This window comes from Physeter macrocephalus, chromosome 14 (assembly GCF_002837175.3).
Source record: "Physeter macrocephalus isolate SW-GA chromosome 14, ASM283717v5, whole genome shotgun sequence".
NCBI classification, from domain to species: Eukaryota; Metazoa; Chordata; class Mammalia; order Artiodactyla; family Physeteridae; genus Physeter; species Physeter macrocephalus.
In genome coordinates this window covers 13,159,818-13,184,691 of record NC_041227.1, presented here as the reverse complement: position 1 = coordinate 13,184,691, position 24,874 = coordinate 13,159,818, and the positions used below count along the sequence as shown (strand labels likewise).

Below are 24,874 nucleotides of genomic sequence, written 5' to 3'. Positions count from 1 at the left end.
GCTCGACATAAATAAATGTAAACTCAGGTAAGGCATATGGAGATATACAGATAAATCTCCATCCTACATCCTTTTCACCTGCATGGTAAACTTGTTTCAAAAATAACACCTAGTGTTCAGGGTAGGTGAGGAAAGAGGTACACTCACAGGCATCAAAAAAACTATTCAGAGGCTTCCCTGGTGGTGCAGTGGTTAAGAATCCGCCTGCCAATGCAGGGGACATGGGTTCAAGCCCTGGTCCAGGAAGATCCCACATGCTGCAGGGCAACTAAGCCCATGCACCAGAACTACCGAAGCCCGCGTGCCTGGAGCCCATGCTCTGCAACAAGGGAAGCCACCACAGTGAGAAGCCCGCACACCACAACGAAGAGTAGCCCCCGCTCGCCACAACTAAAGAAAGCCCACACGCAGCAACGAAGATCCAATGCAGCCGAAAATAAATAAATAAATTTATATTTTTTAAAAAGTAAAAAAAAAAAAAAAACTATTCAGGAGAGCAGTTAGGTGATAATGATATTAAAATTAAAGTATACCAAATGTAAAATAGATAGCTAGTGGGAAGCAGCTGCATAGCACAGGGAGATCAGCTCGGCGCTCTGTGACCACCTAGAGGGGTGGGACAGGGAGGGTGGGAGGGAGACACAAGAGGGAGGGGATATGGGGATATATGTATACATAGAGCTGGTTCACTTTGTTATACAGCAGAAACTAACATAACATTTTAAAGCAATTATACTCCAATAAAGATGTTTTAAAAAATAAATAAAAAGTAGATGCTTGAACACACAAAAAAATAAAAAATACAGTGTACAGGGAATTCCCTGGCAGTCCAGTGGTTAAGACTCCGTGCCTTCATTGCCGAGGGCATGGGTACAATCCCTGGTCGGGGAACTAAGAACCCACAAGCTGCGTGGTGTGGCCAAAAAATTTTTTTAATTTTTTTAAATAGAATATTTTTAAAAATTAAAGTATACATAACACACGGACCCCGAAGTTCCACTGCTATGAATTCACCCCATAGATATAAAAGTGCCCCTGATACTGGATATGCATGAGAAGGTTCACTGCAACAGTATTTATAATAGCAAAGGAATGGAAGATGGATTATAAATGCCTATTCATTAGAGACTGGCTAAATAAATAATGGTATAAATACCATACAACCCTTAAAAAGACAGACTCAGATCTCTACATCCTGACAAAAATATGTGTGGGAAAAAGAGAGAAAGGTAAAATCAAGTGTGCACAGAAATGTCCCCATACGTGTAAATGTTTTTGAAAAGCATGCCCACATCTTTAAATGAATGTACATTTTTTTTTCTAGCAGCACATCCCATAATCATGGAAACTTTGGAGAAAAACTGGAGCCCAGAAGTGGGGATAAAAAAAATAAAAAACTTTAGCTTTTCTTTTATACCTTTCTATACCACTCTAATATTGCTGGGTTTCATTTTGTTGTTTTAATTCTAACCATGTGCGTGTAGTCCTTCCATCGTTTAAAAAACAAAAGGGTCAAACTAGAGACATTTAGATCATGGGCCATTTTGCTCTTTTAAAAATGCTTTTAGGGCTTCCCTGGTGGCGCAGTGGTTGAAAGTCCGCCTGCCGATGCAGGGGACACGGGTTCGTGCCCCGGTCTGGGAGGATCCCACATGCCGCGGAGCGGCTGGGCCCGTGAGCCATGGCCGCTGAGCCTGTGCGTCCGGAGCCTGCGCTCCGCAGCGGGAAAGGCCACAGCAGTGAGAGGCCCGCGTACCACACACACACAAAAAAAATGCTTTTACTGTGGTTTTGTTGGGGTGGGGGGGGGGACGGACTTTAAAACAGGTGCAAAAATGTATTTGTTAATATAAAAAATGTAATGAAGGGAGGGGAATTCTGTAATCGTGTGACTCTGGCGAAGTTCAATCACTGATATGTTCTTGAAGACTTTTATTCATGACCATCTAGAGAAACATGGAAAATACTAAGCTGGCCAAAATGTCTACAGCAGTGGGGGTCAGAAAGTGAGCAAGGACCATATATAGAGAGATATAAATATATAATGAACATACACGTGTCAGTAGTGATGAGGTTGAGAAACCCTGTTTGAAATCGCTCTAGATACACATATATACATTACAGACATTAAGAAAACAAATCGGGCTTCCCTGGTGGCGCAGTGGTTGAGAGTCCGCCTGCCGATGCAGGGGACACGGGTTCGTGCCCCGGTCCGGGAAGATCCCACGTGCCACGGAGCGGCTGGGCCGGTGGGCCATGGCCGCTCGGTCTGGGAGGATCCCACATGCCACGGGGCGGCGGGGCCGGTGAGCCATGGCCGCTGAGCCTGCGCGTCCGGAGCCTGTGCTCCGCAGCGGGAAAGGCCACAACAGTGAGAGGCCCGCGTACCACAAAAAAAAAAAAAAAAAAAAAAAAAAGAAAACACATCAATGTATCTGTTTAAAACATTTACATTCACATGACTTGATAAAATGTACCTACTACTGATAATGAGAATATGTGCACTCAAATAGAAAGACGTCAAAGAAACATTGCTAAGTTGAAAGAAGCAAAAAGTTTAGTACGATCCCATTCCATCACACACACACAAATTATTATTGTCATCATCACTGTGATTATATACATTAAAAAATTTTAGCCACCCAATTCTTAATAGTTGTCACCTCTCAGGGTGAAATTATGGACTATTTATTCTATAATATTAACATTTGAAAGGCATATCTTATATTCAGGGGAAAATGATGTAAAATGAAATGTAAATTTGGAGAGCTTCAAAGTTGAAAGTTAAGCAGAGTTTTATCAGTGCTGAAATTCAAAAGCATGGTACATAAATCTATGGCTCTCAATGAGGTCTGGAGTGGTGACCATGCCCCCCAGGGGACACGTGACTATGTCTGGAGATGTTTTTGGCTGTGATAATTGTGGGCAGGGGTGTGCTACTGGCATCTAGTGGGTAGAGGCCAGGGACGCTGCTAAATACCCTACAGGGCACAGGAAACCACAGAGAATCATCCGGCCCAAAATGTCAGTAGTGCTGAGGTTGAGAAACCCTGTTTTAAACCACTCCAGACATTTTTGAAAGCAAAAAGACAACTGGAAACGCACGTTTCAATTAAGCCTTGAAACAGATGCCAATCCTTTTATAAAGCCATAAATCTTGCCCAAAGGAAGACCTAATTGCCTTTGAAGTCACAAATAATTTAATCAGATTTTACACTCTGATGTACAATTCACAAGCAAGAGCTAAAACACATCATTTATAATCTACGTTTACAAAACCCCCAGACTGTGCTAAGTGCCCTTCTGACTACATGAAACACGAGTCATAGGATTAAATTAGAAAAAAAGGCCCCTTCCCTCCCATGCACCCCAGCCCTCTGGGGGAGGTGGCAGTGGAGGAGTTAATGACTCACACTGAAGTTCCTCTACTTACAAAGCCCTGGCAGCATCCTACACATTCAAAGGGCTAGTGGCATCTTGCACCACTCTTGGTGGCATGAACAAATGAGCTCCACAGCATAGAATCACTGGATGGTCTAGGACAGGACAGAAATGCTGTCCTGAATGGTTATTTAGTTCACGGAAAAGTATTCAGAACACAAGGTTAAGTTAAAAAAGAAAACCCTAAACAGTCTACACCAAACAGGTGATCCATGAAGCCAGTAGTTCACAGATGCATTTGATGCGCTCTATAGGTTTTGTTTGTTTTGTTTTGTTGTGGTTTTTTTTTCGGCCGCACAGCATGCGGGATCTTAGTTCCCCAACCAGGGATCGAACCTGTGCCCCCTGCATTGGGAGCACGGAGTCTTAACCACTGGACCGCCAGGGAAGTCCCTATAGTTTTTTTTTTTTAATTTGAGCCAATGTGTAAAAGTTGGGGTAGTTTGCATTTTAAAAATATTTGAGGGGCTTCCCTGGTGGCACAGTGGTTGAGAGTCCGCCTGCCGATGCAGGGGACGCGGGTTCGCAAAAAAAAAAAAAAAAAAAAATTGAGAATTCTCTTTAACAACCAGAAATCTGGCAACACTGAGCCACATCCCCACTTGGCTAGAAACAGCAGAGGGATCTGGCCCCCAGTGCCCTTTAAAAAAAAGCACACCTCTCTAGTTCAGCACACACGTACGGGAAGATTAAGTACTGCTTTGGAAAGTGTTACACACACAAGCACCCATGAGTGTGTCAATAGTCATGAAGATGAAGACGAGCAGATTTCTGCTTTAGTTCACCCCAGCCCTTATCACTTCCAAAACTCACTCATTTCCGTATCTGCCTGATCCCTGGAATATTTGAATTTTCAACCTGATAATATGATGTATAAACCAACATAGAATAAGTCCAGGACGGGAATTCCCTGGCAATCCGTGCTTTCACTGACAAGGGCACAGGTTCAATCCCTGGTCGGGCAACTAAGATCCTGCAAGCCACTCAGTGCAGCCAAAAAAAAAAAAAGGAGTCCAGGAAACAATTTCTAAGGGCTGACTGTGGAAGGTGGGATTATCCCTGACTTTAGTTTTTGTAACTAACACTTGTTTTAAGACAAACATGTATTGATTTCACAGGACAAAAAGAGTATCTGACACCGTCTTCCCTTCTCCCTGAAGGAACCCACATGGGGCTGTAAGACCAAAAGACCACTATTGAGAGTGGTGAAAGCCAGGCCCCAAGACTCTTACCCTAATACATATTAATGACTTAAATCAGGATCCCGCAAGCAAATACTGGCAAAGGCATCAATCTGGCCAGGAGGTCTAGATAAAGGAGGAATCAGTCAAATCATGGAGAATATAAACCACTCTGACCCTTGACACGACAAGATTCCAAGAGTGAAAGGCGTCTGGATGAGCAAAGGGCTCCTCAGAGAGCTAAATCCAGCCCTAAGGGTTACAGACACATGATTCTGAGCTCCTCAATCCCCCAAACAAAAGAAGGGTTTCTAAACTCTCATAAAAATTTTATCTAATAACTTATTTCAATGTGTAGTCTTATGCAGCTGGCTACAAATTTTTTCCCTGCTGAAACTAATAAGGTTTTTCAATACTATGACAATCTTTTTAAAAAAAAAACAAAAAAAAACACACTTTTGGATAAAGAGCCGTCTTGTCTCAATTATACTCTCTCTGATTGTAGGGGCATTTCAATAAATAACCCACTTCTCCTTCCACCAAATGCTATTATCGCTACCAACAGCAGAGGGCAGTGGTGTGCAGTGCAAAGAAAGCCCATCGAGATTCAGGATCTGGCTGTGGGAACTTCAGCGCCCCCGTACTCTCCGCAAGGACTTGAACTTGCCTTCCGTAAAATGGGGAGACTGACTCGGAGTTTCTCTGAGTCTATAACAGAAACTGGCAAACCAATCCATGGGCCAAATCTGGAATACCACCCATTCTTGTATGGCCTGTAAGCTAAGAAGAGTATTTACCATTTTTAAATGGTTTGGTGGCAGGGGGGTGGGGGGGAGGATTAATAGTTCATGAAACATACAAATTATATGGCGTTCAAATTTCAGTGTCTCAGCCACATACTTACTGCCTATGGCTGTTTTAGTAACACAACCAAGGTGTTGAATAGTTGCACTGTTGTAACAAGAGCCCTACAAAGCCTAAAATATTTACTGTCCGGCTCCTCACAGGAAAGAGGGCAATTTCTAAGACAAAAACAATTTTTAATAAATACCTTCTCTTCCTACACTATTCACTGGCTGCCTAACTCATGATCAGCAAAACCCAGGCACATACTAGTAAGCAGTTATATTCTGGGAAAAGGCTTTAAATTCTACTGAAATGGGATATCTGCTAACTTACCACCTCAAAAGTCACTCATATAATAAGGAGTTTTGTCAGGAATTCTGAGGTCATTTCAACCTCTGAACCTCTTGAGGAAAGAGAGAAGCTTAATTAGACCCATTACACGTGTTCTTCTTATTCCTCTAAAACTATGTTTCCTGAAATATGGTGCTGGAACATCAATAGTGGTTCAGAGACCAACATGTTTTACTTTACAAGTTTTGTGCTAATTTCATGTATATCAGGAAAAAACACAGCAAAAAATTTGAACACATGAACTTACATACTTTAGCTTAGCATTTATAAACTGCATCTGCAATTCATAAATTGCAGATTTAATATTTAAGAACGTAATAAAATAGGTGGTACTTAAGATTATGGCAAAAAATCATAGCGGTCAAAGTTCAGGCAACAGTAATTCATGGGATTGCTGCCGAGTTAAAACACTTTCTCAAAAGCATGATCTCTATGAGAACTAAAAGGCTGAGGAGTTTGTGTGATTATATATCATGTTAACTTGGCTTAAATGGAATCATGTTATGGAATAAAAGTAAGCCTTTAAGGACTCTGGTCAGAAACTAGGGGGCAAAATGGAAGTTTTTTCTGAGGCTGGTGAACAGAAGTTATGTCATCAGAACAAAGCTCTAAAACTCAACTGTGAGTCCCTCGACCACATGGCTGGATCAGACCTGGAGAAAGACTGCAGCCTTTATTCTGAAGAATCAAAAGCTGTTGGTAATTAACTCTCTACTCCACCTATAGCCATTTGGAGAGCAGCTACAAGCAGTACTTGAAATAAGCAAACCAGAAAGAAGCAACAACATGAACCAAAATGAGTGGAATTCTTTGAGTTTACCAGTAAGTCCCCATCATTTTATCTTGGGACATTGGTGGTCTCTTAACTGATGTCTCCTCCTTTTTTTTTTTTTTTGGCTGCACCATGCGGCTAGTGGGATCTTAGTTCCCCGACCAGGGATCAAACCCAGGACCTCGGCAGTGAGAGCGTGGAGTCCTAACCACTGGATGGCCAGGGAATTCCGGATAACTGCTCCTTAAAGAGTTCTTATGTGAAGGAAAGAAGGGGAAAGGTGGTGTCTGAAAGGCTATCCAAGGGTAATGCTCTGGGCCAGAGGTCTAATACTGGTGATCCAACTTGTAGATGTGTTTTATTCATTCTGGAAAATATCTTAAGACATTTTGAGCTGACATTTCATAACTGGAGATTCTATATTAAAATGCAGATTTCCCATTTCTCTGGAACAATGTTAAGATGTGAAAACAGTTAAGTCCGGGCTTCCCTGGTGGCGCAGTGGTTGAGAGTCCGCCTGCCGATGCAGGGGCTATGGGTTCATGCCCCGGTCTGGGAGGATCCCACATGCCGCAGAGCGGCTGGGCCCGTGAGCCATGGCCACTGAGCCTGCACATCCGGAGCCTGTGCTCCGCAACGGGAGAGGCCACAGCAGGGAGAGGCCCGCATACCGCAAAAAAAAAAAAAAAAAAACAAAACAGTTAAGTCCACATTCCTGTGGACATTCCATGGGCTGAAACCCTTGAGAATAGGGCGAGTGTCCTGGGGTTCATCACAAGTCTCCCCAGCCCAGAGCCTGAGGGCTAGCTGCCTTCATCACCACGTTCAGTGTGGAGCTTCTTTCTACCCATGCTTCTCTAAGATACAACAAGAAAGAACAAAGAGTAAAGGCCGTGTTTCAAGAAAAATGAGAGTACACCCATTTCCTTGTGGAAACAGAGTTCTTAAAGGTTTTAACATGCAACCAAACTGTCTGGATAGAAAGAATTCAATTTAAGTCACCCTTGCTTTTGTTACACTCAGCCAGCATCCCTCATTTGATACACCTCTCTGAATCCACATAGGCATGGGATGAGCAACTACCAGAAGAAATGATAGAGTAGCCAACATTTTTGCAGCACTTACTGTTTCAGGCGCTGTCCTAAACCCTTTATGTATGGTGGTTCATTTATCCTCACAAGAGCCTCTGAGGCAGGTCCTATCATTATGGTCGTGTTACCAGTAAGGAAACCAAGCCACGGAGGGATTAGGCAGGTACCTTGCCTAAAGCCACAGGGCTGGTAAGCAGCAGAGCTGGAATCTAATCTGAGACCAGCCTCCTCATTCGTCACCACTGCTAACAGCAGCAAGGCTCCAAAGTGTAACACAACTGCTCAACGGGTGCACCTTTGAGAAGTGGGACTGCTCTGGGGAGAGAATATTCTTGTTTCCCTTACATGTTCCTCTAATATTTGAGCCTTAAGTAATGTGACTATCTGGTTTTGATAGAACAATGTTTCAATTAAAATAAAATTCTTGAGAAAGAAAAAGACTGTTGTCGGAAGTTGTGATTCATCTCAGAGGCATCTGAACAGAACTCTGAAGGATTTCTGGCCACCTCTGCCCACTTCTAGGAACGACCTCCAGCTGGCCTTTGGGGAACACTTTTCTCATTTTTTGGATCCCTAACAGCAAGAATCCCAATGGGTTATTCACTTAAAAATTAAAATTTGCTCCACTGGGATGAAACGCCATGGAGCTCTCTTTGACTCTGTGATGCTCACCAGGTAGGGCCAGACAGGTGTGGGCCCGATGGGAGCCCCTGTGTCCCAGGGGGCCCCTGTACCCTCTCCCACCTGGGGCTGACCTGTGCTCTTGTCCAGGAAGTCCATGGACTCCTCACTCGCGCTAAAGTGGCTGGACGTGGCCTTCTTCTCGGCGTCCTGCTCCACGTCGGAGCCTGTGTGCACGGAGGAGTTGGTGCTCATGGGGGAGCGTGGCATGTCCGACAAGGAGATCCTGCGGCCTGTGCCCCCACTCAGCATCGGCTTGCTCATCAGGATCTTGGGTGATGCCGTCATGTCAAAGTTGAGCTTGACCTTCTCCTGCTTGTCTATCTTGGCAGCACCAGCGCTGGGGTTGGAGGGGTCGAGCAGCATTTGGTACTGGCTGTTGGGCGTGTAGGGCGTCCTGAATGGAGAGTAATTAAAGACCCCAAACTTCCGGCGGATGTTCTCCACGTAAACCTCCATCTCTTGCATTGCACTGTTGAAGATGCTTTTGGTCTTTTTCACAGAAAAAGGAATCTCTTTAGACATGAGGTAGCAATTATTTATTGGAACCCAGGCCCTGGGAGTGCAAAAGAGAAAGGGAGTTTATAAGTCAACTGTGGTCATTTCCAAGATTCTTAAGTTTTTTACAAATTTATTGTGCAAGAACACTTAACATGAGTTCTACCCTCTGAAAAAATGTTTAAGTGAATCACACATAACTGCTGTATCAACTGAAAAAGAAAGCACAACCTAAAAGTTGAGAATTATTTATTTGGAGGACAAAACTGAGGACTTGGACTTCCCTGGTGGCGCAGTGGTTAAGAACACACCTGCCAAAAGAATAAATAAATAAAATAAAATAATACACCTGCCAGTGCAGGGGACACGGGTTCAAGCCCTGGTCCGGGAAGATTCCACATGCCGCAGAGCAACTAAGCCCGTGCACCGCAACTATTGAGCCTGCGCTCTAGAGCCCGGGAGCCACAACTACTGAAGCCTGTGCACCTAGAGCCCGTGTTCCACAACAGAGAAGCCACTGTAATGAGAAGCCCGTGCACCGCAACGAAGAGTAACCCCTGCTCGCCGCAACTAGAGAAAGCCTGCATGCGGCAACGAAGACCCAACGCAGCCAAAGATAATAATTAAAAAAAAAAAAAAAAGGACATAAGCCTGGACGCAGCCTCTCACTCAGATCACGCTGAGGGACTTGCTCCCAAGAGGCCAGGGAGGAGCCGGTATATATAGGAGGTTTTGCAACAAAGACCAGGTAGTGGGAACTTCAAAGATTATTGTTAATTAAAGAAAACCAAGCATCTCAAATTAAAGAATTTAACATTTTTTTCTATGTATGGGAAGATGTAAGCATCAGGGCTCACTGACATCATTCCTTTGATATGCACTTTAGCTATCGAGGACAGGATCCTGTGCTATCCCATCCTGAGTGTCCTCAGGGTGCACTGCTTAGGGTGGCTACAGTGGCTGAGGGCGGGGCAGCGGGCTGCCTGTTTGTCTTCAGCCCGAGTTCCCTCAGGGCTCACCATCCAGGGTGCCTGTACTGGCTTGATGGCTGCAACATCCTTCGTTTACTGAGAGGGCAGGCAACACTTTTTTCGACAGCTGATTATAGGTATATGTTGGTACAGCAGCTCTCTAGAGCTTATTCATTTTGTTTAACTAAAACTTTACACCTGTTGATTAGTACTCCCCATTTCTCCCTGCCCCCAGCCCCCGGCAACCACCGTTCCACTCTTTGATTGTATGAATTTCACTATTTTAGACAGTTCGTACAAATGGAGTCATGTGTTGTGTTTCTGTGACTGGCTTACCCCCCGCCTTAGCCTGAAGTCCTCCAGGTTCAGCCATGATGCCACATACTTCTTAAGGCTGAACATTATTCCACTGTATGTACAGACCACATTTTCTCTATCCATTCACCTCTCGATGGTCATTTAGGTTGTTTCCAGAATTGTTTTTTTTTTCCTTAATGCAAACCAAATTAGCCGAGTGGATTTTCCAAGATTCTTAAATACATATTCCTTTTTTTTTCAAATGACTTGGTTTGAATGGTTAGTTAACGATCCACTTAACATGCATGTTCTGTCACAAGGACCACACGTGAACACGAAACTTAGCTACGACATTAAAAGACTCCATAGCTTAGTCATTTTAATCCATTAAAACAGTAATAAATTCCCTTTGGCTCTGGGTTGGTAGAGAGTAAGAAAACAGTCTGCATCCTAGACTACACCTCTGAAAAGAGAATTATCCCCCAAATCTCACTCTCCTGCACTCAGACATAAAGCACTTTCTTTTCTTTTAAAACTGCGATTCTGGGCTTCCCTGGTGGCGCAGTGGTTGGGAGTCCACCTGCCGATGCAGGGAGCACGGGTTCGTGCCCCGGTCCGGGAGGATCCCACATGCCGCGGAGCAGCTAGGCCCGTGAGCCATGGCCGCTGGGCCTGCGCGTCCGGAGCCTGCGCTCCGCGGCGGGAGAGGCCGCAGCGGTGAGAGGCCCGCGTAACGCAAAAAAAAAAAAAAAAAAAAAAAAAAAACTGCGATTCTACATGGGACTAGAAGGAAATGTTGGACAACCACAACCCTAAAAGGAGGTGCATGATTCTGAATGTGAGATAATTCACATGTAAAGTAATGGGAAAAGAGCCCATTAGGCTTGGGGCATGCGCCCTCAGCTCCCGCTCAAGGCTAGTTCTGTCTTCCTATATTCAACCCCTGCTTCCCAGCGTGCTCTGCAGAGATTCACTAGAACATAAGCTACTTTTCTGGAATTAGCCATCCACGTGACTGCACGCAGGAGAAGGGAACACCACCACTATGCTCTGGGGAAGGCAGAGCCGATACAGGAACATCCAGGGTGTAACTTTGTGACTTAATGCCCCAGCCTCAACCCAGCTTGTAGCTGGGAATCTGGTGGGAATGAGCTTTTCCAAGGAGACCTTTGGGATTTCACAGACCATAAACTCAAGCCAAGAACTAAGCAATGGGGAGCAAAGTAGACTGTGGAGAGGTGGAAAACTCATACCCAGTCTAACACAAGGATCACCTACTCAGGTGCTATCAAAGTGCCAGGTGGGAATTTGGATCCAACCCTACCAAGTCTTCCAACATTTTAAAGAGAAGTGGAAAATAACAGACTTTTTATATTCTCTTTTACCCAAATGTTAACAGTTAGCGTCTCATTCCTATTTTTTAAGAGAAAACCACCCGGGAGAAATAAAGCCTGGCCATGGGACAGAATTCAGGACACAGGCTGGCTGCTCACAACTCTTGGTGATACTACATCACGACACAAATGAAAACTGAACCCCCAAAAATATCTACCCGCTCTCTCAGAATGCTGGAAATCACCTGCTTCTCATCTGCTCCAACTCGTGGCTCTGTCATTCTGCAGAGACAGGAGGAACCACAGGTACAGCCAGACAGAACAAGGCCTGGGCAGGAGCCAAATGCCCTCAGGGCCAGAGTCTGCGGGGGGCCTCTGTGGGTTTCAGCTGGGTGGGCAAGAGTCTGGACCAGGCAGGACTCTGAGGGGCAGCGGGGATCCCCAGGCTGCCCCGACAGCTAACGCCCCTTCCCTAAGCCCGCCTCAGCTCTGTCGTCGGGGAGACGGAGGATGAGCCCCCACCTGGAGGGATGCTGGGGGAGATGCACCTGACCAGTCCCTGCACCACCAGAAGCTGATCAGCCGGATGGTCCCTGTGATTCTGCCCACCCCCAACTTTTGTCTGGAATCAGGGCCTTAAGTTCAATGAAGTTGCTTCACAAGTGATTTCAGAAAAGGGTTTCTTTTCCTTAAAAAAGGCCCGGAAAATATTGAAAGGGAAATCAGATTTGCTTAATGATAGAAAGCCTCTGGGAGGCTATGTCCTGAGAGGAGACAGAATCACACAGCTGAGCTACTTCCTAGCTCTGGGCCTCGGTTTTCCTATCAGTAAAATGGGGATAAAAGCAGCTTCTACAAAAAGTGCTTAAAACAGTGTCTGGCTTTCCCTGGTGTGATTCCGTCCTGCGCGACTGTTCCCTGGAACAGTAGTCTTTTATCTCCGTCCACCTTCTCTCCCACCTGAGTGTATGCCACCAACCCATGGAAGATTCAATGGACATGGACATGAGCCCCCTGAGGCCCCAGAACTATCTTTCCGGCCGTGAACTAAAGGCCGACAAAGATGATCACTTTAAGGTGGATAATGATGAAAATGAGCAGCAGTTATCTTTAAGAACGGTCAGTTTAGGGGCTGGTGCAAAGGATGAACTGCACATTGTCGAAGCAGAGGCGATGAATTATGAAGCCGGTCCAATTAAAGTAACACTGGCAACCTTGAAAATGTCTGTGCAGCCAACTTTCCCCTGGGAGCTTTGAAATAACACCACCTGTGGTCTTATGGTTGAAGTGTGTGGGTTCAGGGCCTGTGCATATTAGTGGACAGCACTCAGTAGCTGTGAAGGAAGATGCAGAGTCAGAAGATGAAGAGGAGGAGAATGTGAAACTCCTAAGTGTATCTGGAAAGGGTTCTGCCCCTGGAAGTGGTGCAGCAAGGTTCCACATAAAAAAGAAATCTGTACGGATACTCCAGCCAAAAATGCACAAAAATCAAACCAGAATGGAAAAGCCTCAAAACCATCAACACCAAAATCAGAAGGTCAAGAATCCTTCAAAAAACAGAAAAACACTCCTAAAACACCGAAAAGGACCTAGCTCTGTAGAAGACGTTAAAGCAAAAATGCAAGCAAGTATAGAAAAAGGTGGTTCCCTTCCCAAAGTGGAAGCCAAATTCGTCAATTACGTGAAGAACTGTTTCCGACGACTGACCAGGAGGCTACTCAAGATCTCTGGCAGCGGAGGAAGTCTCCTTAAGAAAACAGTTTAAACAGTCTGGTAAACTTTTCCATCTTATTTTCATTTCTGTAACAGTTGATATCTGGCTGTCCTTTTTACAACGCAGAGTGAGAACTTTCCAGCCAAAAATGCACAAAAATCAATCCAGAATGGAAAAGACTCAAAACCATCAACACCAAGATCAAAAGGTCAAGAATCCTTCAAAAAACAGGAAAAAACTCCTAAAACACTGAAAGGACCTAGCTCTGTAGAAGACATTAAAGCAAAAATGCAAGCAAGTATAGAAAAAGGTGGTTCCCTTCCCAAAGTGGAAGCCAAATTCGTCAATTACGTGAAGAACTGTTTCCGACGACTGACCAGGAGGCTATTCAAGATCTCTGGCAGCGGAGGAAGTCTCCTTAAGAAAACAGTTTAAACAGTCTGGTAAACTTTTCCATCTTATTTTCATTTCTGTAACAGTTGATATCTGGCTGTCCTTTTTACAACGCAGAGTGAGAACTTTCCCTACCGTGTCTGATAAATGTTGTCCAGGTTCCACTGCCAAGAATGTGTTGTCCAAAATGCCTGTTTAGTTTTTAAAGACGGAACTCCACCCTTTGCTTGGTTTTAAGTATGTATGGAATGTTATGATAGTACATAGTAGTAGTGGTGGTCAGACAAATGGAGATGGTGGGGAGACAAAAACATACATGTGAAATAAACTCAGCATTTTAACACAGTGGAAAAAAAAAGCTATTTTTTTTAAGCTCTGCAGGCATTTGATAAAATATTTTCTACATTTGTATATAATAGTGTCTGTGAAATAAAACTAAAAAAAAAAAAAAAAAAAAAAAAAAGGCAAAATCTCTTAAAGGATAAAAAGCCCATGATGAGACTCTTCAGAACATGCCTTGATTTGTGCAAAAGCCTCCAGGGGCTCTCTCTCTCTCTCTAACATTTATTAACTTGACAGTGGGGGAATTCGCTGGCGATCCAGGGGTTAGGACTCCGGGCTTTCACTGCCAAGGGCCCAGGTTCAATCCCTGGTTGGGGAACTAAGATCCCATAAGACACACAGAGAGGCCAAAAAAAAAAAAAAAGACAATGAACATGCAGTGGTCTGTGCTATTTCTTATTCTGCTGTCCTGCCTTATTTTGCTTACCCCTGGGTCCAGGCTTATGTTTTGGCTCTGCAAGCTCAAAGCAAGCTCCCTGAGAAGGGACAGCACATCACAACCCTTGCAGCCTCCCCTGAGTCTGTGTCCTGTTTCTGGGTCGGACCCAGAGCAGGCTGTCGACAAGCCTGCCCCGTTCTGCTTTAAGAACATCCTGGGGAGGAAGGGACGTCCATCCGTTTAGAAGTGGCTTCCACTACAGCTGTCAGGGACTCCCTGCCCAAGGCCGACTGAAACCTCCCTACAACTCCTACCTACTGTCCCTCCACCACCGGGATATCCTTAACGACTCCCTCAATGTGCACCCTGCACCCAAAATGAGCCCGACAGTTCGACGGGTCCCCTCCAAGGGGACAGGAGACACCACGGAGGGAGGGTTAAGGAAATCTCATGGGGCATCAGACTTGGGCAGCTGTGTTTTTTGCAAATGTAGGGGGACCGGCTTCCAGGACAGCTCCCACCCAGAACCAACCTACACCTGCAAGTTCAAGGGAAACAGCCTCTGGAAACAGGGCCGGTGAAGCTCATGGCCCCTAAGCCACCTTCAATGGCTGTCAGGCAGGCAGGAGTAAGAGGTCCATGCAGAGTGGGCACAGCTGGAGCAGAATCCATGACTCTTAAGGCTCTGGGAATATTTGGTGCTTGGGGGACAGCAATGCTTGCCCACCGCCATGGATATCCTAAGTATTATCCACACTGAGTTACACTATAGAATAATCCCGAATCATCAAGATGGTTCATTAACACTTGCCATGCTCTAATGAAGGGGCAGGAAGATGTACAACCTGCTATATCTCTTGCTCTTCAAATAAAAGCCAGACTTCTGACCAAAGCCGCCCTGGTGACCCAGGCCCAGCCCACCCCTCTGATCCCACCTCTTACCCACCCTTCTCCTCCCTTATCCTGTTCAAACCGCGCTGTGCTCCTGGATTTCCCTGAGCAACTAACTCAGCCTTGCCCTGCCCTTCCCTACCTGAGTCCCTGCTCTCTCTGGCCCCTCTACCCAGATCTTCACCCGGTCCCGCCACTACCTCCTGACCTGAGATCATACTGTCTATTCCCCACTTGTATGTCATCTGCCTTCCCCACTTCCGACGGGCAGTGTCTGCCTGCTCGCTCCTGTATCCCAGCATCTAGTACTCAGCCTGGCACACGGCAGGCACCAAAGACATGTTTCTTTGAATTAAAGAATAAAGAAATTTTAGAAAAACTTCCCCAAAAATGGTCAAAATCAAAGTATAATACTTCCCATCAAACCTAGAACCATTTCAGCTAATTTCCATTTTGTCTCCTATCAATGGATTGCTGGGATTCCTGGTAAATGATTTCAGATTACTTTGATATTATTATTATTATTTTTTTTTTTTTGGCAAGATGACAAGCAAAATTTAACAAAGAGCAATATTTCAGATTCTGGTGTTGTTTAAAATGAGAAAGTGTATTTTCTGTACATTCTGTGGGTGGGTATAATTTTCAAACTATGTCTGTTAAATATCCTACCCTAAACACACACACGCGCGCGTGCTTTCTCAGACTGCTTGGCAGGGTTTCGGGAGGGTTTTTGCCTCATTTACTCACGATGTAACTCTTGCTAAAAGAGAACCAAGAAATTACCCGCCGCTCATCTCTGTCTACCTGTTGTTCTGAAGCGCGCAGGGGGCTGCGCTCCACAGAGAACTGCTATTAGCTGAAATAATTCACGCCGCTGTGAGAGGGGGAGAGGGGAGGGCAGGAAGGCTGGCAGGGAGGGCTCACACCTGTCAAAACAGCAACCCCTTATAATTTCCCATTTTAGCTCCACAGAAAAGGGAACAGGAGGGGACTACCCAGCACAATGATGGGAGATTCATTTTACCGGCAATCTGGGGAAATGCTTCTGATCCCTGAAAGCATTATTTTGAAAAGCAATTTGTGCGGCGATTTAATTTACTGCGGCAAAACCCAAAAAAGAACAGCAACACTTAAAATAGCCGTGGAACCTAGGCCGATGCCAGCTGCGTCCACAAAACCACGAAAGCAAGATTCTTTTCCAACACACCTGAAAAAAAACTGAAGCCTGTGCGTGATCAGGCTTATGAACACAGCCCAGGACAGTATTTTTAAAGTACAACATCACTGGCTGGTATCAAGACAATAAAATAATAGCCGTACCCACCGCCCCTTCTTGTATTCACTGACAGGATCAAAGGTTCAGTCACAGCTACGCGTTTGAAGCCTGTGTTTAACTCCCACCTGTCGTGTTGTCCAAAGAAACGGGCATCAACCTGCCCATCTTTATCCCTCAGAGCTTTCGCAGGCCAGAATGGAAACCCCTTCAGTTTTGCCCAAACCAAAGGATGTGGATTGCTCTAGGAAAAGAAAAATAAAATCCAGAGTTTGTATGTATTCGACAGCAAGATGCACACATAAAGCTCGGTGGGTGAGGTTAAGCTAAGGCAGAGGTGATACAGGCCACAGAATGAAAGCGAACCATTTCCAGCAGGGTCTCCCCAAGTGGCAGTCCCCAGATGTGAGGCCAGTAAGCCTGGGCAAGGCTGGGAATGGGGTTAAATGGGGAAACCAAAAAGAAGTGAGCACTGACCAAAACCAGGCTTGAACTCTGGCTGTGCCGCTCTGGCCTGAGTGGGAGCGAACAAGAGACTGTACCTTTCTGGGCAACACAGGGACAGTAATACCTACACCTTCTGTTAAGCTGGAGGGTGAAATGCACCTTACATCCAGCATATAATAAGGGACGGCATTAGCTAACTTTATTCTTTACCGAGAGCTACTCAGGGCCTTAACGATTCAGATGTCCATCTCGAAAGGCAGGAAAAGACAAACTATGTTTTGATCCTCAACTTTACTTGCCCCAATCTTGCGGCCCAATACCATCCCCCCGCAGCCCCATCCTCCCAGCTCACCCCAACGACACACTTCTCTGCAGAACATCCGTTTGGAAAATACAGATCCATGGGGACAACTAGGGTGACTTTCTCTCCCCACCCCAATCCCAACCTCAAGAACCATGGTTTAGAGAGACCATGGAGTTAACCCTGGGAGGGATTCCCAAACCTCCTAAAACAGACCCAACGTGATTTGTAAGTAACATACTCATTTAACACGACTCGGCTCATCATCTGCATGACTTTGGCACGTCTCTCCTCTCTGATGAGCTTCTTTTCACTCTGCATCCTGCTGTTTTCGAGGGCTAATAAACCCAGTAAATGGTGACGCTACCTCTGGCACATGACCTTTCAGCCAAAGAGGTTTATCCCACCTAGATTACTCCCGTTCTGCCCAACTTAATTTTCAGTAAGAAAATTATTCTAAAACTTCATCCAAAGTTTCATCCAATAAGCCACCTGGAGAAAGCTGTCCTGGGTCACCCAAGGCACAGAGTTCAGAAAACAAAGAAAGGAAAGGAAATCCAACTTACACAAGGCTCACAAAACCAGTTATCTCGTTTTTGGCAAGCAGCTAGATAACACTCCGGACAAACTTCGATTTCATTCATCTGTAAAGCAAAAATGTGTTAGAATGTGTCATTCCCAGGGGCCTTATATCTGCAGGCCCTCAAGAAATGCATCATGATATTGGCAGGTAAGATTAGCTAACCTAAGTCCCACAGAGGGGAACACCCTGGACATCAGTCCAACTATTTCTCACCAGCCCCGACTCGCCCACCTAGCCCCAGCCACCATCCTCTCTCGCTGGACCATGTCTCCCAGCTTCCCAAGCTTGGTCCATTCTCCACACAGACAGAGCAGCCAGAGCCACCTTCTACAAACACAGATCCCATGTGGTCCCTCTCCTTAGACCAGTGGTTCTCTACTGGGACAGTTTAACCCTTCCAGGGACACCTGGCATAACTGGAGATATTTTTGGTCATCGGTCATCACAACCGTGGTGGACAGTTGAGACTGGAGTCTATGATGGCACAAGGACAGTTCCTGCAACAAAGATGTCTCTGGCCTCAAATGTCCGTAGTGCCAACGTTGAGAAACTAACGATGAAATCTAAACACCTGGTCAGGGTTTCCCTGGTGGCGCAGTGGTTGCGAATCCGCCTGCCAATGCAGGGGAGGTGGGTTCAAGCCCTGGTCCAGGAGGATCCCAAATGCCATGGAGCAACTAAGCCCGTGCGCCACAACTGCTGAGCCTGCGCTCTAGAGCCCACAAGCCACAACTACTGAGCCCGTGTGCCACAACTACTGAAGCCCGCGTGCCTAGAGCCCGTGCTCCGCAACAAGGGAAGCCACGGCAATGAGAAGCCCACGCACCTCAACGAAGAGTAGCCCCCGCTCGCCCCAACTAGAGAAAGCCCGCGCGCAGCGACGAGGACCCAACGCAGTCAAAAATAAATAAATAAATAAATTTAGATAAACAAATAAACACCTGGTCAGTTCCTTCAAGGCCATGCGTGGTCTGGCCTCAGTCTACCTGTGTGAGCTCCCCAATCCCTTCCCTCGACTCTGGCCTCTGCTTGCCACGCTCAATTCTATGTATCTCTAATCACAACATCCACAGCAATTAATTAATACCACGTCACTCTATTTTATTTCCACGGATAACTGAAAATTCTGTAACTGACTGTCCTCTCTCTTGAGAAGGTGCACTCCCCCAGAGAATCGTCATGACTTAGAACTAAGGGCCCTGGAAGCTCCCTTCTTGGATCTAAATTCAGACTCCACTACATCCTAGCTCTACAACTTTAGGAAAAGTTGCTTATACTGTCTGAGTGTCCATTTCCTCACCTCACAGAATGGGGATGAAAGCAGTACCTACCAAACACAATTATTATAAAAATTAGATAAGTGTAAAGCACTTCAAGTGACAAGGTGCCAGACACATGGCAGGTGCTCAATTAATGATTATTAATAATCTTATAGTAATTACTAATTATAATGGACTGACGGACTGAGGGCAATGAATAAATGAGTGAAGGAATGAATGAGTGAATGGTGGACCATATTTCTCCCTTCTACCCACTCTCCTTCTGGGCTATTACAAAGGTACTGGGTAGAATAAAGCGGCAACATCAAGTCCAGGACAGCCCCGGCATTGGAGCCCACAAAGCAGCACTGTGTTGCCCACAGGTAGGTTCAGAATGCCAGACAAAGAGCATCTGGGGTCAATCAATTCTACATTATGACAACCCACCAATTAGAAGTCTAGGCTTCAGCACCCAGATCAAGGGAAACGAATCCTCAAGGGGTAATAAAAACTGAACAACTCACCCAGAGACAACTCCAAGTCTCCAACAAGCATATCAAAAACAGTCCATCACCACTTGCATCAAAGAAATCAAAATCAAAATCACAATCACAGTGAGATGCCACTGTTTTTCTACTGATCACACTGGGGCAAAAACATATATACATACAGTTTTCAAACTGGAACTTCCAACATTGCAAACGACACAGAAAAACCACCACATTTGTTCACTCCAGGTCATTGTATAAGTAACGCTGTAGCATTTCCAGAAAACAATCAAGAGATATTTACCCAAAGCCATGTTGATAGCCTCAGACCTAGTAGTTGCATTTCTAACAATTATACTAAGGAAATAAATCATCGGAACAGCCGTGATAAATTCTATTCTTCCTCCGTGTTTAATTACCTAGGAAAACACTCAGAGTGAAAAATGTAGATTATAAAACTCTCTATATACAAATATATAGACATGGACATATCCTAAGATATCCAGATGTTTTCTTTACAAATGAACGGATGGATAGATGAGAGTGCAGACAGGCTGAAGGCCATTACATCTCAGTTTTTTGTGCTCACAACAGGGATCTAACAAAGAAAGGCTCCCCTGCACCATTTCTGCCATCAGCCTGTCCTGCAACCACTAGAGCCTCAGGGCACCCAGCCCAGGAGCTTCATTTCATCCACACCATCAAAACTAGGGGGTATTTTTCCAGGACACCTGGGCCACTCTCAGAGAAACTCAGGACCTTTCCTGCAAATAATGTCAAAACCCAAATACCTTCTGCAAGAAGACTGAAAGGGACCCGAGGGGATGCCACAGATTGTGGGGCAAAGAAATCATAAACTCTGTTTGACCCAGAAAACTCAGGATGTGCAGTGCTGGACCACGACTCACGGCTGAAAAATCCCATCCTCTCTTAGATCTAAGATTAGGGTGTTGATTTATAACATATTATGGCATCTCTATTGCTTTTACTTTCCTTGAAGAGAGGGGCGCTATCTGTGCCTCACCAAATTCCAAAATTACCAGAGCTACCCACTGAGAGATTCCGCAAATGGAAACGTCAATCACCCCAAGCCTTAATTCTACGTACACTTAAAAGGGGACAGTAGGAAACACATACCTCATGCTCACAGATTTTGATGACTACTTTCGCTATTTGCGTCAATTTGTGATTTCCTGAGGGAATAAGAAAATAGAATTAATTCAAATGGAAACACAGAAATACCCAGCCTTGAGATTATACTTCCACTTACAACATTTTAACTTGCTTTCTTCCAGGATTAACCTTTTAAAGGTCAAAAACCATACATTTCTGGCTTCTAACATTAGTTCAGATTAGGTGACTTTTCCCATGAACCAATCTTTGGTGCCTGGATGTCATCTTCTCTGAAACATAACAATTTGTGTTGGTTTCCGACAGCTCATGAATTAATATTTGCAAGATGCTTTTATATTCTCAAGGCTCAAATTAGTGGAAAGGAGCCTTCTTCTGCCCATTGTCCCAGACGCCAACCCAAGAATAGTACAGGAGAAAGAAGACATTTAATTGAGTAACTCTAGTGTTCCTGGTGCTTTGAAATACATTTTCTGGTTAACGCTTCAAAAAGCCTTATTAGGAAGCAGGCATGAATGTTCTCATTTCACCAAAGAGTAAACCAAGGCTCAGGAGTCATCACTTATATGAGACCATTTAGCTAACGAGTTGAGGATATGGCCCCAGGTCTAACTCTTAACCCTGAACCTTTACACTAAACCAGAGAACAAGATGGCCAAAAAGCCGTGTTTTCTTCGAACATTATAACAACTTTTAGAAATTGTAAATTTGGTGGCAAAAAGATTTCATACGCACACACACAAATACCCAGATTTCTGGCCTGTCTTGAAAACTCAGAAGATCTAAGAACTCTGTATCCAATAAACCACTGGAGTGTCCAGGGGAGATACCCCTCCTCCAGACCAGGTAGGAGTTCCCTGTTCTCCACAGTCACTCGCTCTCCCCATGGCCAGTGGTCATCCTGGCTTATGCTATTTTTTTGCTACCTGAGCTCATTCACTTGTTTATATGATCTTACTGCCCTTTCTATATATTTGAGTTTATAACCTTGATACAAATTCTCAATGTCTAGGGTACCTCTCTTTCTCTCCTCCCTACACCCCAACCCTGCTACTGAGTTAATAATGCAAAACATGTACTTTAAGCAGTCAGCCATCCATTCATACATCTTTCCTCAAACATCGGCTAACAACAGTCTACGCTAGGCCCAAGGGTATACAGGAAACAAGTTTGGCATCTGCCCTTAAAGGGCTTACATCCTGGTGAGCAACTCAAATTAAAAAAAAAAGCACCATCCAGAAAGTGTGATAAAATGCTGCCATGGGGAAGTACAGGTACTGTGACAGCCCTTAACAAGAGTACATAGTATGGTCTGGGTCACGAAGGAAGGCTCCTCAGAGGACTGAGAGGCTGAGACTGAAGGATAAGGAAAACTCATCAAAGCAAAGAGGGGAAGAGTGTTCCAGCAGGGGACAAGAAGAAGAGAAGAGGGCAGGACCCTGAAAGATGTACCTGGCCAGAAGGCAGACAGAGAGGATTGTGGGAGAGGGTAGGACAATGGGAAAGGTGCCCATCGAGGAGATTTTAATGGGAGCTCTCCTCCATTCTGTCCAGAAGGCTTAACCCACAAAAATGCAACTGACAAAACTTTAACCAGAATATAAAGAACTCCTAAAACTCAATATTAAAAAACAAACAACCCAATTTTTGAAATGAGCAAAAGATCTGAAAGATGTTTCACCAACAAATGATATACAAATGACTAATAAGCACATGAAAAAATACTCAATACCATTAGTCATTAGAGACAGGCAAAACCACCACGACATAATATTTCATGCCTTCAAGAATAGGTAAAATTAAAAACAGACAATAACAAATGTAGACAATGATGTGGAGCAACAAAGATTCTCATATACACTGCTGGAAGGAATGTAAAATAATACAACCGATTTGCAAAACAGTTTGGTAAAATTTCTTATAAATTTAAATATAAACCTACTCAATGATCTAGCAATACCAGTCTTGGGTATTTATCCAAGAGAAATGAAAGCATGTGTCCACAAAAAGATTTGTATAAGAATGTTCACAGTGGCTTTATTCATAACAGCCGAAAACTGAAAACAATCCAAATATCCATCAACATCAACAAAGGGAATGGATGAATAAATTGTATGTTGATACAATATTGTTACCGGACTTTCCTGGTGGCGCAGTGGTTAAGAATATGCCTGCCAATGCAGGGGACACGGGTTTGAGCCCTGGTCCGGGAAGATCCCACATGCCGCAGAGCAACTAAGCCCCTGCGCCACAACTACTGAGCCTGCGCTCTAGAGACCGCGAGCCACAACTACTGAGCCAGGCTGAGACTGAAGGATAAGGAAAACTCATCAAAGCAAAGAGGGGAAGAGTGTTCCAGCAGGGGACAAGAAGAAGAGAAGAGGGCAGGACCCTGAAAGATGTACCTGGCCAGAAGGCAGACAGAGAGGATTGTGGGAGAGGGTAGGACAATGGGAAAGGTGCCCATCGAGGAGATTTTAATGGGAGCTCTCCTCCATTCTGTCCAGAAGGCTTAACCCACAAAAATGCAACTGACAAAACTTTAACCAGAATATAAAGAACTCCTAAAACTCAATATTAAAAAACAAACAACCCAATTTTTGAAATGAGCAAAAGATCTGAAAGATGTTTCACCAACAAATGATATACAAATGACTAATAAGCACATGAAAAAATACTCAATACCATTAGTCATTAGAGACAGGCAAAACCACCACGACATAATATTTCATGCCTTCAAGAATAGGTAAAATTAAAAACAGACAATAACAAATGTAGACAATGATGTGGAGCAACAAAGATTCTCATATACACTGCTGGAAGGAATGTAAAATAATACAACCGATTTGCAAAACAGTTTGGTAAAATTTCTTATAAATTTAAATATAAACCTACTCAATGATCTAGCAATACCAGTCTTGGGTATTTATCCAAGAGAAATGAAAGCATGTGTCCACAAAAAGATTTGTATAAGAATGTTCACAGTGGCTTTATTCATAACAGCCGAAAACTGAAAACAATCCAAATATCCATCAACATCAACAAAGGGAATGGATGAATAAATTGTATGTTGATACAATATTGTTACCGGACTTTCCTGGTGGCGCAGTGGTTAAGAATATGCCTGCCAATGCAGGGGACACGGGTTTGAGCCCTGGTCCGGGAAGATCCCACATGCCGCAGAGCAACTAAGCCCCTGCGCCACAACTACTGAGCCCGCGCTCTAGAGACCGCGAGCCACAACTACTGAGCCCGCATGCCACAACTACTGAAGGCCGCGTGCCTAGAGTCCGTGCTCCACAACCAGAGAAGCCACCGCAATGAGAAGCCCGCGCACCGCTAAAAAAAGTAGCCCCTGCTCGCCACAACTAGAGAAAGCCCGTGCGCAACAACAGACACAGCACAGCCAAAAATAAATAAATAATTTATAAAAATTATATATATATTGATACCACTCAGCGATAAAAAGAAACAAACCACTGATAGACACAACATGAATGAATCCCCAAAATATTACACTGTGTCAACGTAGCCAGGCATAAAAGAGGGCACTCTGACTCCACTGGTATGAAATTCTAGAATATGTAAAACTAACCTCTAGTTACAGAAAACAGAATAATAGTTCCTTTTCAGGAGGGTAGATTTACTGGAGAGGGGCAACTGGGAATGTAATGGGGTGATAGAAATGTTCTAGGATCTTATTTGGGGTTGTAGTTACAGAGGTGGTTACACATTTGTCAAATTCATGGAATGTACCTGTAAAATCTGTGCTTTTTATTTTATGTAATTATTCCTCCATTAAAATAAGGTTTTTTTTTAAAGGACAGGTAAAAGCATCATATAGTCACAAGCCACTGTGGACATCAGCTCATACCTTAAAATGCATGTAGTCACTGCCCCCTGTTCACACACGTCAGCAATCTATACACCAGTATTTTCAGCTATTGGCCCTGATGCATGAAAAAAGAGCCTGATTTTTTATGAAGGGCAGGAGGACGGGCAACACACACAGCATACTCTCATTCTTAAGAGTCATCTAATCCACTCACCCCCATTATAAATGATGCAGTTGTGCAAAATCCATTTTGCATCAGCCAGGAAGGCTTCTGTGCAGCCATACATTTTCTTTTTAGCGTTCTGGGAAGAAAAGCCACAGAAAATAATCACCAGTGAGTCTCTATAAGCCACAACCAGTAACACCTGCGTCCCC

General features: G+C 44.5%; 1 protein-coding gene and 1 pseudogene across 11 annotated transcripts in view; one reads left to right on the top strand and one right to left on the bottom strand.

Moving 5' to 3' along the window:
- The window catches only part of ZMYND8 (zinc finger MYND-type containing 8), a 92,842-nt gene that overhangs the window by 50,237 nt on the left and 17,731 nt on the right, over positions 1-24,874 (bottom strand). For all 11 annotated transcript variants that reach the window (XM_028498394.2, XM_028498392.2, XM_028498397.2 and 8 more), the window contains exons 5-9: positions 24,714-24,801; positions 20,671-20,726; positions 17,770-17,847; positions 16,584-16,699; positions 8,438-8,919 (exon numbers count right to left, since the gene is read on the bottom strand). In XM_028498394.2, coding sequence (XP_028354195.1) covers positions 8,438-8,919; positions 16,584-16,699; positions 17,770-17,847; positions 20,671-20,726; positions 24,714-24,801 — 820 coding nt within the window. The remainder of the gene's footprint in view (positions 1-8,437; positions 8,920-16,583; positions 16,700-17,769; positions 17,848-20,670; positions 20,727-24,713; positions 24,802-24,874) is intronic.
- Positions 12,445-13,660, top strand: LOC102986528 (nucleophosmin-like; annotated as a pseudogene).